Here is a 14,096-nt window from a genome sequence, read left to right on the forward strand (position 1 = left end):
ATAATTATTTATAGTTATTGTTATTTATAATTAATCATTTAATTATTGTAATAGTTACATTATTACTGGTACATCAGCATCGATATTTGGCATTATTATTATTTGCCCGTGTTCTATGCATCTAACATCTTGTATGTGGGGGACAGGTGACCGTACCAAATATATATAGTGGCAAGCTAGGTGCTTGCCAAAATTGTTCTCAGACCTCTATACACTGTGAATAAGGAACTAGTAACTTTACCATATTTACCATCAACGGTCTACAACGAGAAAAAGGTAGCATTAAGATTAATGTTAAGATCAATTTTGTTTCTGACTACAGGGCCAAGTTAGCAAATGAAATAGTGATTTACGCTCGCTGGAAAATCTAGTCGTGCTGGAAGTTGTGAATGGATACATAGTGGGTGGTAGTGGGGTAAGGTCCCCTGTCTTCTGTATGTGCACGTTATTATACTAAACATAGTGCCATGATGCTGGTGCGGTGAATGAAATAGTGACTGCCACTTACATGAACATGAAGTTACAATATTAAGGTTTTGTCCTTTGTACATCTTGGAAGAGGATGAATTGCAAATGACAATAATGTTGCATGTGTGATACGTAATGCTGCGACTATAGTTTTATGGTTTTAATCAAACACTTGTGTTTTCGATTTATTATACAAAGTGCTAAATATGGGTTGAAACTGAAGCTGTTTTTCCCTAGTTTCACCCAAGATTTGCTCATGTAGGGCCTATGAACACGTGTTCTACAATAATGAATCTCCTATTTTGCGAATGAACAAACAGTAGATGCATAATTTTACTATTCTCAGTACACGTTCTTATATACATATGTGATGGCTTGATGGTATGATATAATAGGCGCATTCTATAACGGAAGTGTCATAACGTGGTGATCGAGACACTCGGTAACAGGTGTGCACTAAGTACATGCAATATGCAAATGAATGCGTTGGGCTTACAGAGCTATAGTGTTTATATGATATAGTGTGTTAGCGTGATATCTGCATGTGTGGATTGGGGATTATTACAACTGTATCAAGTATGCACTAAACCATGAGAAGCACTTAGAATAACACAGATTAGGATGCAGTATATTTAGTATCAAGGTCCCATTACCATCACTAAATTAATAATTAGCAGTAGGTTCTTGGTAGCATGTAGTATGAATTGCGAGTTTTTTGTATTGGGAGTTATGGCTTTTTGCTCGTACATACCAGGAACGAATCAATCTCAGAGTTGAGTATGTATGTTTTTGTTTGGTTTCCTGTTAGTTTCTGTTTCTGTTGTTGGGTTTTGTTTGTTTGTTATTAGAATTACGCGTACATAACAGCAGTAGCTCACCAGTAGTTACATCAAGCGATTTCTTCAGCCCGAGTGTGGATTGCGAAAATAACTGGTATATTATACATGTGAACAGTCCTATTTCCCGTTTCGTGGACATGCATCTCATAAAGAGTAAGAAAACAAGGGATAATCTTTCCTAAATTTCTTAATAAAATCCTTTAATAAATGATAATCTATTATTATCTTACTCCCGATTTAATCGCATACTGTTATGTCCCAACTGTCCGTTTTTGGCAGATTTTATACACTGTGAATATGCAAAATGTCTCACGTGCAAAACTGTGGATAAATGGTAATGTCTTTCATTCTTGATAAGAGTGTGCATGCAATATCTACAGAGTTTTTTTATTACTAATTGTGAGGGCTGACGTAAGCAATGTTGCTGCTGTAGTTTACACGATACATAATAAAATGGCCAAGTCTAGTAGTTTTAATGGGGTTATGCCGGAAGCTAGTTTTGTCCATCAGGAGGGTTCTGTGCTTTCTCAATCTACCTGTATGTCAAGCCTTTCAGTGTTCTCATTCTATTCAGTTGTCAAGGCGACAGGTTATTTTTGCGCGGGACATGCATGTGTATTGGCGTTAAGCATACATTTTTGTTGATTCGTACTACCTGTTTGCAAGTACTTTACCTTTGTCAGTAACCGTAAAGCAGTTCAGCTCGTATTATGTATGTGCAATCTGCAGAATATCATTATATGCAAAATAAAGATTATTTTTAATGCAGAAATAACTCTTGTGAATTTTACTCATGCCGCGCAGAGATCGAGGAAAAGATCGAAGTGTTGGCGAATGTTGAGTAGTGTTGAGTAGTGTTGGCGAATGCTGAGAAATGTTGAAGAGTGTTGGCGAATGTTGAGGAGTGTTGAATAGTGTGGTGAATGAACGTAGAAAAGCAAACACGTATTAACATGTACCTTCAAGTCAAATTTATTGCACCAAAATCCGCGGGCATATGGGTTGTGATCATGCTGCGATAACACACAAGATCTACACGTTTATACAATAACTTTGTGTAGGTAAATAATCATTAGTTGCGTGCCAAATCTAACCGGGTAATAATCGGGAATAACTAGCAGTGACAACATAACTATGTAATGCAGAATATTCTGTGTAAAAATGTTTTAAAAGTCCACAGCTATATCAACAATACACAAGTAATCATTTAACAAGGGAATGTATCGTATGTATCAACCGTTGACAATGCATTCTTGAGTTTTATAAAGTTTCATGAAAACGCTATAGCAGTTTCCATGCATGTCAACACCAGTCCCGGCAGTACCTATAACAGAATTGTGACATTGTTTTTATTCCATACGCATTGATTGCCAGGAAATTCTGGTACATACACCGTGTCATGCAAAATTGATCCAGTTTCACATTGTGAGATTCACGTAGGAAAACATAGATTCACTCCACTCGCTATGGTCAAACCCTAGCTATAGTCTAAATATATGCTAAAGTTTCAAATTATAGTCTGAAGGTACCACAAATCAGTGGAGTGGACTGAGCCTAAGGAAATATGCGCGACGTGAGATCAACAGCATGCGCATTATGTAATAACAACAACAACGTCCCACTGTAACATTACCAATAATTGGACCCTAAAAAAAATTATAATCGGACGCTATTCTAGGCGTCCGAGGACAGTATAGCGTCATATTATCAAAATTTCTAGGGCACCCCGATTTTTGGCTTAACTGAAATGAGGCACGAGGTAAAACATGGACGGAGTAAAATTGGTCGATAATATAAACGAACACTGACAACCAGCACCTACAGCTGATATGGAATGTTATACACGCTGGTTTCTGCTACATATATAATAAATGCTTTCGTAAAGGGGAATGTGAGCAGTTCAAAAGTACATTCTGATGGAAACAGACCGGCATTCACTTAAACTCTCATTGGTCGCACCATAATCATTTTAGAACAAAACGTGAAGGTGAAAATTTTCACCACATCACAAATTCCCGTGGCATGCAAATACATATATGTATATTATGCGTATGTATTATGTATGTATATATATATATATATATGTATGTATATGCATGTGTATATTATATATATATATATATATATATATATATAATATATATATATGTATGCATAATTGCATATGCGCATAAAAGATGGAAGTGACGTCGCCGGACGAAAATTTGCGTGAAATTCACAAGGTGAAATATCACTGTTTCGCTTTTGGCTGCACATACCACAGCCTTCTCACACTCTCGCTCACTCACTCATACACATTTCTCACTGCGCCAATAATTACAATAATGCAAGAACATATAAGCTGTACGCGTGACTGACATCAAGACCAATCGGTCACGTGGAACGATAAAAAAAAACACGCTATAAAAAAGGATGTATATAACCAACCAAATAATAAATAACATTTAAGAACCAAATGGTACGGCGGCAGTACCACGAGACAACTGACTGTACATTGATTGAAGCCTTTCCAATTGGAAGCTTGGCATATACCGCTAGATCACAACTATAGTGTGCGCGTGGACGTGCGTGCATGCGTGCATACATGAATGTGTGCGTATGTTGGACGGGCGTGCATGCGTTAATGTGTGCGGCTGTGTCTACACTGCGTGTGCGTGTGGACGTGCGTGCATGCATGAATGTGTGCGTGCATGCGTAAATGTGTGCGTAAATGTGTGCATACGCTGCGTGGGCGTGTGGATGTGCGTGCATGCGCACATGCATGAATGTATGCGTATGTAAATGTATGTGTGCCAGGGCGCATGTATGCGTGGGGGAGGGGTTTAACTTCTTAACATCCCTGGAGACTGCCTAACATTTGCAGCAATCGTCTTATGTAAGACATGTAAACTTAGATCCCGAGGTAAACATATCAATACACACAATCGACAGCAGTAACAAGAGAATGCTTAACCTAGTTGTAAACCCTAGTTGTAAACCCTAGTTGTAAACTCAAAATGTCATCAGAGGTAAATGGTGACTGCTGAACTGCATATTTAAAACAGATCAACTAGTCAACACAAACTCACAACTTCCCGATACAAGTAAATGGGTTCCTGTATAGAACTTCATGAAAGATACCTGGTGACACCGCTTTCCCTACCGATATAAAATGACTAGAAACTGACAGTGACAGTGCATATACATATATATCAAGAGTCCATAATAGAAATGAGAAATGTTCTATTATGGTACTCTTGGTAATATATTCTGCGAACACATCAGGAATGAATTCAAGCTCGGGGGGATGAATATCTTCAGGAAGGATACTGGGAGAAACTGCACGCTATTATTCGCTAAGCATAACATACACACTGGTAAAAACACGTAACAGCAACTTTCACGTATAACATATAAATCCTACGGGTGCGGTGCGTGAGGTAAACGTGAACAAGCCGCTAACGTAACAAATTCCAAATGCATCATAACACGAGTAGTAAGGAATTGCTTAGCCCAACCCGGACGTCGTGAGCTTCCCGCCACGCAGTGACTGAGACGCGATAGGGTAACTTATGGCTAGGAACGGGGTAGCGTAACATCTGGAACAGCGGCGAAATCTCGAGGGACAAACAAAACCAACCCGTGGCACATACGCTGCTCACCTGCAGGTCCACGCGCTCTCGGGGGAGATCAAGTTGTGGAATATTGCATTACCCTGTGAATCTGATCGCGCTGCTTGGGGTCCATGTTGGCGACGCAGGCGTCGAAGTCGTCAGGGTAGCACCGCTGCAGCTTGAGGAGAAACCCGGACACGATCGCCAGCACCGTCTCCTGGTCCTGTAACGACACGAGGTGATGAACATGACAGATAAACATGACAGGTAATGATAAACATGACAGGCAATGATAGACATGACTGACAATGATAGACATGACAGATAAACATGACAGGCAATGATAAACAGGACAGGCAATGATAGACAGGACAGGCAATGATAGACATGAATGACAATGATAGACATAACAGATAAACACGACAGGCAATGGTAAACAGGACAGGCAATGATAGACATGGCAGGCAATGATAAACAGGACAGGCAATGACCAAAGAATAGAACAAGAGCCGCAGAGCGACTGGGCTCATCTGGGGTATGTTGCTACGGTTATAAACGTCAAATTTCAGTCGTGCGTAGTGACACATTTGTTAGGCGCAGATATGCAGATTACGCAAGTTGCGTCACATGGATTGTTAAGGACACGCTCGCTATCTCTACCCCAAAATGGATTTTTGGTTTATTTTTACTTCAAATGATACTTGCTTTGCACTTGCGAATTTGTGTCATGATTCACAGCTATCCTATTTTTATCTATCTATAACAGATTTTCAACATATGAGGCATAGGGATCTCCAAAGTTTAAATTGAGGGGGGGGGAGTCCTTCCCTCTCCCCTCGCCGTCCCCACTGCGTCCCACCTCCGTGCGCCCCTGCCTCCCACTTCATCTCCACCCTTGGCCTCTCACTTCGGCACCCCTTACCCGTCCATCTCCCTCCCCCTGGCTTCGACCTCCCTCACCCCTGCCCTCCCCACCTCCGCATGCCCCTTGACCCATCTCCGCACGAGCTAATTGGTACCCCCCGTTTCCGTCGCATACACACCGGTATCAACGCCGTTTTCCTGTCGCCCGTCTTCAATTTACTACTCTGCTCTCTCTCTTTATCTTAGACTTTTGCTCTCTCTCGTCTCTCTAATTTATTAAAAAAACATTAACCAGCGATTGATGCTTTTACTGCCCCTCATAATAATACTTTCTTGCCTACTGCCACTGAGTGTAAGCAGTCATAGAAATCATAATTATATAGTGTCTCTGAATATTTCGATGAGTAACAGCTTATGTTCGCACAAGCTGGTAAAATGTAGATACCCACGGCCATAGCTACATGATATATGTTTAAGTAATTCAAGATGAAAGTAAATATTCATAATTGATATGGGTACTAGTTATTATTTATATCGTGTTAAACTAAAGATTACATGAGAAATAAATAATCTAATTTTAACTAGGGTATGTTGCCCGCGAGTATGACGCTGCAAGTGTAATCAATAAATGCAAAGATGGCATCAATTCTAGAAATCGCTTACAGTAGGTACAGGCTAAAATCCAAGTAAGTATATTTCAGCGGCAGCCAGCGCGATAAGGTTTTTAGCTACAGGCGTGGTGAGTTAACAGGTGCCTTGGCAGGTTGGCAGGCCCACAATTATGATTAGAGGAGCGTGCAGCCATGAGGGCTTTGGCCGTGTTTTGCCTCATGCGAGCATCACGTGATTCACTGCATTAGCCGTTCAGGCCTAGGGGGCAGGTCGCTATAGACAGACCATCCGCTTTAGACTAAATCATATGTATCTTCAGGGAGCGTCAACCGGTTGCTCTCAACAAACACCTTTCGCCCTTCTGCCAATTAAACTGTGCAACTGCTAGTCTAGGCCTCCATTGACAGACACCGGGTATCGGCGCTTAATAAATGAGCAAACGCAGGCTTTCAGTCCTTTGTTACCACCAGTCAACCCAATCAATGTTTAACCCTCCCTCTCTTCGACGGGCTCAAACAGGCTTCATCGCACCCCTCTCACTCCTTCGCCCATGCTACTAGAAACGCCATATTTTACTGGCTCGCCTTTCAATAACGGCACTACACATGCCTTAGGTCCCGCTGCACCAGCAAAATACAGTTCTTTGTTGTAATCCGCCCCCTCTCCCCCCCCTCCGCCCCTCACGCACCCCCACCCCACATGTCTCAGAAATGTCTAAAATCTGCCCTGTGCCCCCACTCTGACCACTCTCCTGAGCGCCTGCTCCCCCCCGCCCCTCCCAATCCTTTCGGCCAGGCTCGCATCACGCTCTTCTCTCACAAGTGATGCTATACCAGCCGCTATCACCAGAGCCTACAGGTCGACGCAGTCCTTAGCATTCTGCTGCCCCGCCCAATGCTCCCCCGCTTCCCTCTCTCCATACCCCTTAACGTTCAAGCAGTCGACCATGTTCGCGCCCCCCTTCTTATTAACCTCTCCTGGACCATTTGACCCCCCCCGCCCCCCAGCTCTCGACCTCCACCTCGCCTTCTTCGCGACTTACGCCCCCCCCCGTCCCCGACATCTCGTGACGACGTCGAGCGGCCCCCCCCCCTCTCACACCGCACTCTTGTGCCACCCGCCCCACCTTGTCTCGCCACCGCGGCCACCGCCCACGGACGCCTCCCGGCCCCCCACCCCCTCACGCCCACGACAAACACCCCCCCCACCCCCCGCGCCCCACGGCCCACGACGGACACGATCATTGCGAAATTCCTCCCACCCCAGCCTCCTCGCCATGCTCGGGACTCACTCGGCTCCAACATGCAGCTACATCACTCTCACGCCCACCATCGCTATCAGCCCCCCCCCGAAAGCCCAATCCAACTCTCACCCACGCCCTCTCCAACTCCTAGAACTCGACCCAAGCTGCCTCCATCCGACACTCGCTACCCCCGCCCACCCACCCAAAAAAGCGACACCACACACTCGACCGACGCCGCTAAGTACACGCCAACGCCCTCGCCCCTCTCTCCCTCTCATTGCCCCAGCCCCCACCACCCCCATCCCCCCACCCCCCCCGCCCCGTCCCACTTAAATCACCGTCAAACGACTCCCTGGCCACTCCTGTCCCCTCCTCCCCCGCCCGCACCACCTAACCTCACCCATCTCTATAAACCAAATGAACTCACCACATTCCTGTGATCTCGTAGATCGGCCCGCTATACCCCCCCCCCCCAACCCCCCCCTGCCACTTCCTCGTCAGCCACGCCATGCCCGCCACTCCTCTCCTCGAACCTACATCCAGTCCTCATCGCCCCGCCGCCTCCCCGCGCCCTCTAACAACCCCCACCACTGTCTCTCTGAAACACCCTTCTCACTCTACACCTCCCGATGACCCCGATCTCCCCCCACTCGCACCCTGCCTCCCCCCCTCTCTATCAGCCCACGGCCTCGGAGAACGCAAATACCCCCATTCTCTCGCACCCTCCTCACCCCAAGCCATCCTTCGTCACAACCTCGCCTCCTTCCGCCCTCAAAAGCGAAACACCCCCGCCACCGTGCTGCACACCCCCACACCGATCGTCCTCCTGCTCGTCTATATACCATATCCGCTACCTACTAATCTGCCCCCAACCCCCTAACCTAATTGTGCATATTTTCTTTTTTTAAATTTCAAACCCCCTACTATTGCATTCACATACCAACCTGAGAAAATCCCGTTTCAACCCTGAATGACTAATGGCACACTTGCCATTTCTTCCGGCCCACAAAAATTGCCCGATGCTCGGCTCCCGAAAGTCAGCGCACCCTCCGCACCCCTCCGCACCGCTGCTTCACACACTCACCGGCCCCCCACGCTCTCTACCCCTACCTCGCAGCCCGCCCAGCATCCCCACGGCCCAGTACACCCCCAATATAACAACTTCTTCACAACTCGCTCGCGCCGCACCAACCGCGTCCTCCTCGAGTTATCCCGTCTGACACCCACGCGCACAATGTTCGACCCTCCCCCCCCCGCACGCACTCGGCCCCGCCGCACACGCCCGCTAACCCGACGGACCCACTCGGCCTCATAGCTGCAGGCTTGACCGACTGTTTTCACAGGTGAGCTAAAAGTGGAAAAATCAGAAAACAAAATCACGGCGCACGATCTCGCACACTCGAACGACCGACCACTTCATTTACGGGACCCTCGACACTCGCACACGCTCGTCCACACGACCCCTGGTAGCTCACCGACACTTGAAGTGTCAATAGACCACTGTAGCTGAACGCAACCCCCCCCTCCCCCCAATACGCTATTTTATCAATATTCAGATTTATGAACTGCCTATAAAAGCGGAGCTCCTGATCGTCGTTAACGTGTAAGATTGACGCAGGATCAACGCGCCTCACTCTCGCCCACCATAGATCGCTCCCATGCCTACCGACGTGACAATTGGTGTTTCCTGCCGCATAACACAGCCCCCCCACCCCCCCCACCTCTCCTTGCTCCAAACGTTAACCTTGTTGCCACTCCGGAAGTGTCTTACCTCTCCGCCTCTCGAGTTTTTCTAGGCCGGCCCCTAGCACACGGTTCGCCATCTCGTATATCGCAATACTAATTTTATAAACTAAAATGAATCACAATGTTGTGACGGTAGATGGCGCTATACGCACCCGCTTTGTACGCTCAACTCGCGCCATTCCCGCACTAAACTCAGGACTTCTATCGCTCGCCGCTTCCGGCACACCTCGCCTCCTCTTCGTTAACACTTTCACTTACCCATATAGCCCGACCCACTCTCCTCTTCACTCCCGCCGCCCCCCCGCTCTGGACAGGACACATACCCAACTATTCGCACCTTAAACTCACCGCTTGCTCCAATACCCAACCCCCCACTCCTCTCCCGCTAACACCCACGACACCGACAAGCCACGAGCTGCTGACCCACCCCAACAACACCTGTTCTCTGTTATCCACCTGCGCCGTCTCCTTCTCTGCCACCCCCCCCCCTAAACTCTCCAATCCACACACCTACCCATAACCTTCTCGCACATAATTCTTCTTTCTTTCTCCCTCCAACAACCTATCAAAACCCGCCTCACCGCCCCCTCCCTTATTCTCTCACGCCATACCAACATGACGGGCAACAATCCACGCTCTCCACCCCCTGACCCCCTGCCTACGGCACACTTTCCCCCACCTTTCTTCTCCCAAAAACTCGCCCCGCCTGCGCCCTCCGAAGTGCACCGCCCCCCAGACCTGGCGTGGCTCCCCAAATCAGGCCCCCCCCCACGTTCCATATGGGAGCATAGCAGTAACACACCTCCCCACCCCCCCACACTCCTCCCAAAACCTCGCTGGGTCAAATGCTTCCTGAGTTTACCTCCCGCCTCTCGCCCCCCGCCCCCAACCGCCACCATGCCTCCTGACCGCCGACCCCCCCCCGCGCACGCCGCCCACGCTCACGAAGGCACCGACCCCGGCCACTCCGCCACACCCTACGCCTCCCCAGCCTCTCGGGACGCCCCATCGCTCCCCAACGGGTGCCCCCCCCCCTCAAAACACACGGACCACACATCCGAGTGACGACCCTCCCACACGCCAACCGACACGCCCCAGCCTCTTCCACTTGCAGCCACCACCCATCGCCCCCGCCTACTTCATACGCACCGCACTTCGCCCCCTCCTGCTATCACCTCGCCACACTAATCAATCCTCTCCCTCACACGCACGAAATGATCCACAATTTGTGCACCCCCGTAGACCTGGCGCTTCACTCACCCCACCCCCACCCCCCCCCCGCTTTGCGTCCACGCCGACCCTGGCGCTCTCTCGCCACACTCACCACACTACGCGCCCCCCTCTCCCTATCCGCTCCCCGCCCGCCGCCTTTCTGACATCCGCCTCTTCTCGTCAAAATCTTTAACGCTCCCCGGCCCTTACCCACCTCACCTCACCCCCCCCCGACCAGCTCTTATACCCCTCCGCGGCCTACCAGCCCCCCGTCCCGCAGTCAGCAGACATCCAATTTCTTGCATTAACAGCATACTCCCTGTCCAACCTCGGCACATCCTCTCCCGTAAAACGACACCCACCGACCGAGTGCTGCACACCCCACCACGCACGTACCGCTCTCCTGCCTCGCATCCCTATACCCCTAACCTCACTTCCTCACTCTCACTTGCCCCAACCCTCCCCCCCCTCTCACCCCTCAATTTGGGCCATAATCTCCTTTTCTCCTACACCATTCAAACCCCCCCCGCCCCCCCCCCCCCCCCCCCGCCTAAGCGCTTAGTTCATTCACATCACCACCACAACTGAGTGCAAACACCGTCCCCGTCCTCGACCCCCGCCCCCCTGCCAATGACCTACTCGCGCAATTCTCCGCCGCCCCGACTCTTCTCTCGCCCCAAACAATTCCACCCGCCACCCGTGGCCCCCCCCCGAAAGATAGCTCGACCCTCCACGCCCGCTGCCTTCAAATCAGCCGCCCCCGCGCCCCCACCGCTCACTCTACCTACCTCGCCCCCGGACGCCATCACGCCACGCCTCACCAACTATACCCAATTTCAAAATGTGGCGCCTCCAACGCTTCTCGCCCAAGTCTACCCCCCCCCCTCGTTGCACCGCTCCCCCACGCGCCAACCCTCGCGTCCTCCGCACCCAGCACCGGCCACCGCGCACGCGCCCCCCCCCAGCCCGCGCCACGCGCAACCGCGACCACGGACGCCTCACGCACTCGGACCGCACGACCACCTCGGCGCAATCCACCCACGCCCTCGCCCCTTCGCCGCCCGACCCCCTCGCTCCACCCACGCGCTCGAGCCCCTACACACACCATAAACACCCCGTCACCCCCCCCACCCTCGCTCCGCTCGCTCTGTCCAATAGAGCGCTCGACCGCTCTCCCCCCCCCCCACCCTCCGCCCACGCACCCGCGCCCTCCCCCCCACCCCGCCCCCGCCCGCGCCTCCGCCTCCCCGCTCGACGCACCCTGCCTATCGCCCCCCCCCCACCCCCCGGACGTTCCCCCCGCCCCCCCCCGCAGCTCTCTGACCACCCCGCCCTGCCCCCCCCCCCACGCGTTCAGCCATAGCGTTCCCCTGCAACACCGCGCCCGCCCGCTCTCGCGCACGACGCAAACGCACATTCAACTAAGATCATAATCTTCCACGACTTATATTCCCCTTCCCCAAATTTATTATCACCCACCCCGATTCCGAACTCCCCCCCCCGCCCCCCCCCGACCCCCCGCACTCCCGACTCTGACTCCCGAGCTCCCCCCCGTCTCCCCCGCCCTCCGCCCACCCCCCCCCCACCCCCCGCTCTCCCCGATCCCGATCACCCCCCCCCCAACGCCGCCGTCCAGAAGATCCCCCGACACTCGCGCCGCCTCGCACCGCCGCACCCCCCAGCACCCCCCTCGCCATCCCTTCTCTCTTCCGCCCACACACACCCAGTCTCTTCCCCTACGACACACCGGCGTCTCTCTCCCGCCTCTTTCGCACCACAGCCCCGCCGAGAAATTCTGAGCTGCACCACCGCCCGTGACTCCCCCCCCCCCCCCGTCCGCCTCGCCTCCCCCCTCCCCTTCCCCCGCCAGTACCACGATCCGATCGCATGTCAAGATCCCCCGCCATCCGTCCCCGAACGAATCCGCATACTAGCACCTGCAACGTTTCGTTCTCACGCGGAGCGAACAGCCCCCCCCCCCCCGCCGCCCACGCTCCACGCCCCGCCACCAGCACCCCGCTGCCCCTGACCCCTCGCTCCCCTCACCACCCCCCCCGCCCCCCCTCCCCGCCCCGCGAAAGCTTCACCGCGACACCGCGACGTTAAATACACACGGCCGCCCCTGCCGTCCGCCCCCGAGACTCTCCTGCCGCCGCCCACTCGCTTCCAGTCAGCGCACCGCCCGCCCCGCTCCTCCCCGCGCGCTCACGCCCCCGCGCGCCCCCCCGCACCTTTTCAAACGCCGCCCGCACTGCGCCCGACCCCCGCCCCTCCCCCCCCCGCCGCGCCCCTCCCCCAACGCGCCCCCCCCCCCCCCCCCCGCCGCCCCTCTCTCTCACACGCCGACGCGCCCCGCACCCGCTCCTCCCGCGCGCCTCCGCCGACCCTCTCCTCTCCCCACACCCGCTGCCGACCCCCCGCGCCGCCCCCCCCCCCCCCCGCCGCCCTCCTCCGCGCGCCTCTCCCCCGCCGCACCCCTCTCTCTCACACTCGCGCACGCGCCCCGCTCCCTCCGCCGCGCTCCACGCCCGCCCCCCCCGCCCGCACCCCCCTCTCTCCCCCACGGCGCACCCCCCCGCACCCACCCCACACCCCCCCCCCCCACCCCCCCCACCCCCCACCACCCCCCCCCCCCCGCCCACCCCCCACCCCACCCCACCTCCCCCCCGCCGCCCCCACCCCCGACCCCCCGCCCTCCCCACCACATCCACCACCCCGCCCCAGACCCGCACCCTACCCCCACGCCCGCCCGACCCCCCCCCCCAACTTCTCCTCACCCCCACCCGCCCCGGACGCCACCACACGCCGCAGCACCCCCCCCCGCCTCCCCACCCCCCCCACTCAACGCCCCACCCCGCCGACCCGCCCGCCTGACGGCGGACTGTTTCCAAGTGCGACGGCGCGCACTAACGCACCACCCGCTTCCGCCGGGCTACGCGCGACTTGTTCCAAGGCGACGCGCGACGCTCGTCCGGCGGGCTAAAGCGCGACTTTTCCAAGGCGGACGCAGCGCCGTTCCCGCGCGGCTTACGCGCGATTTTCCACGGCGACAGCGCGACAAGTGGGTGGACACGTCGCGCCTTTTTGTCCTACTTTATGTACTCGGGCCGGCAAACGGGCGGTGCCTTCCTGCACACGAACCCGGACTTTGAGTGCGGACCTGAGATGCTGTTCCGGCCTACGACGCAGACTTTTCTCAAGGCGACGCCGCGACGCGCTTCCGCGGCTACGCGGACTTTTCCAAGGGGATGCACGCGACCGCTTCCGGCGGCTACGCGTGACTTTTCCAAGGCGATGCCGAACGCTCTCGGCGGCTCACGCGGAGCTTGCTTCCAAGGCGATGCCGCGAACGCTTCCGCGGCGACGCGACTTTTCCGCAAAGGCGGATGCGCGAACGGCTTCAGGCGACTCGGCGCGTACGTTTCCATGGCAAGCTATCTCAGTGAGCTTCACCCGATGTCCTGTCTCACGAGCATTGTCTCGGTCGTGTCACTGGCTTGCTGTTGCTGGCACGCACGG

At 53.4% G+C, this 14,096-nt stretch overlaps 1 protein-coding gene and 1 long non-coding RNA gene across 2 annotated transcripts in view; both read right to left on the reverse strand.

Moving 5' to 3' along the window:
• Positions 1-2,255: 2,255 nt before the first annotated feature.
• On the reverse strand, positions 2,256-5,019 carry LOC106814992. Its single transcript, XR_001394685.1, has 2 exons — positions 4,949-5,019; positions 2,256-2,631 (listed from the first exon to the last, which is right to left on the reverse strand). It is a non-coding gene; the product is annotated as an uncharacterized LOC106814992 (long non-coding RNA).
• A 3,937-nt stretch (positions 5,020-8,956) lies between these two features.
• Positions 8,957-14,096, reverse strand: part of LOC106814991 — a 19,507-nt gene continuing 14,367 nt past the window's right edge. Inside the window, exons 8-9 of the mRNA XM_014819391.1 lie at positions 9,391-9,471; positions 8,957-8,967 (exon numbers count right to left, since the gene is read on the reverse strand). Of these exons, the coding sequence (XP_014674877.1) occupies positions 8,957-8,967; positions 9,391-9,471 (92 nt within the window). The remainder of the gene's footprint in view (positions 8,968-9,390; positions 9,472-14,096) is intronic.

Source organism: Priapulus caudatus, unplaced genomic scaffold, assembly GCF_000485595.1.
Source record: "Priapulus caudatus unplaced genomic scaffold, Priapulus_caudatus-5.0.1 Scaffold1019, whole genome shotgun sequence".
Lineage (NCBI taxonomy): Eukaryota > Metazoa > Priapulida > Priapulimorpha > Priapulimorphida > Priapulidae > Priapulus > Priapulus caudatus.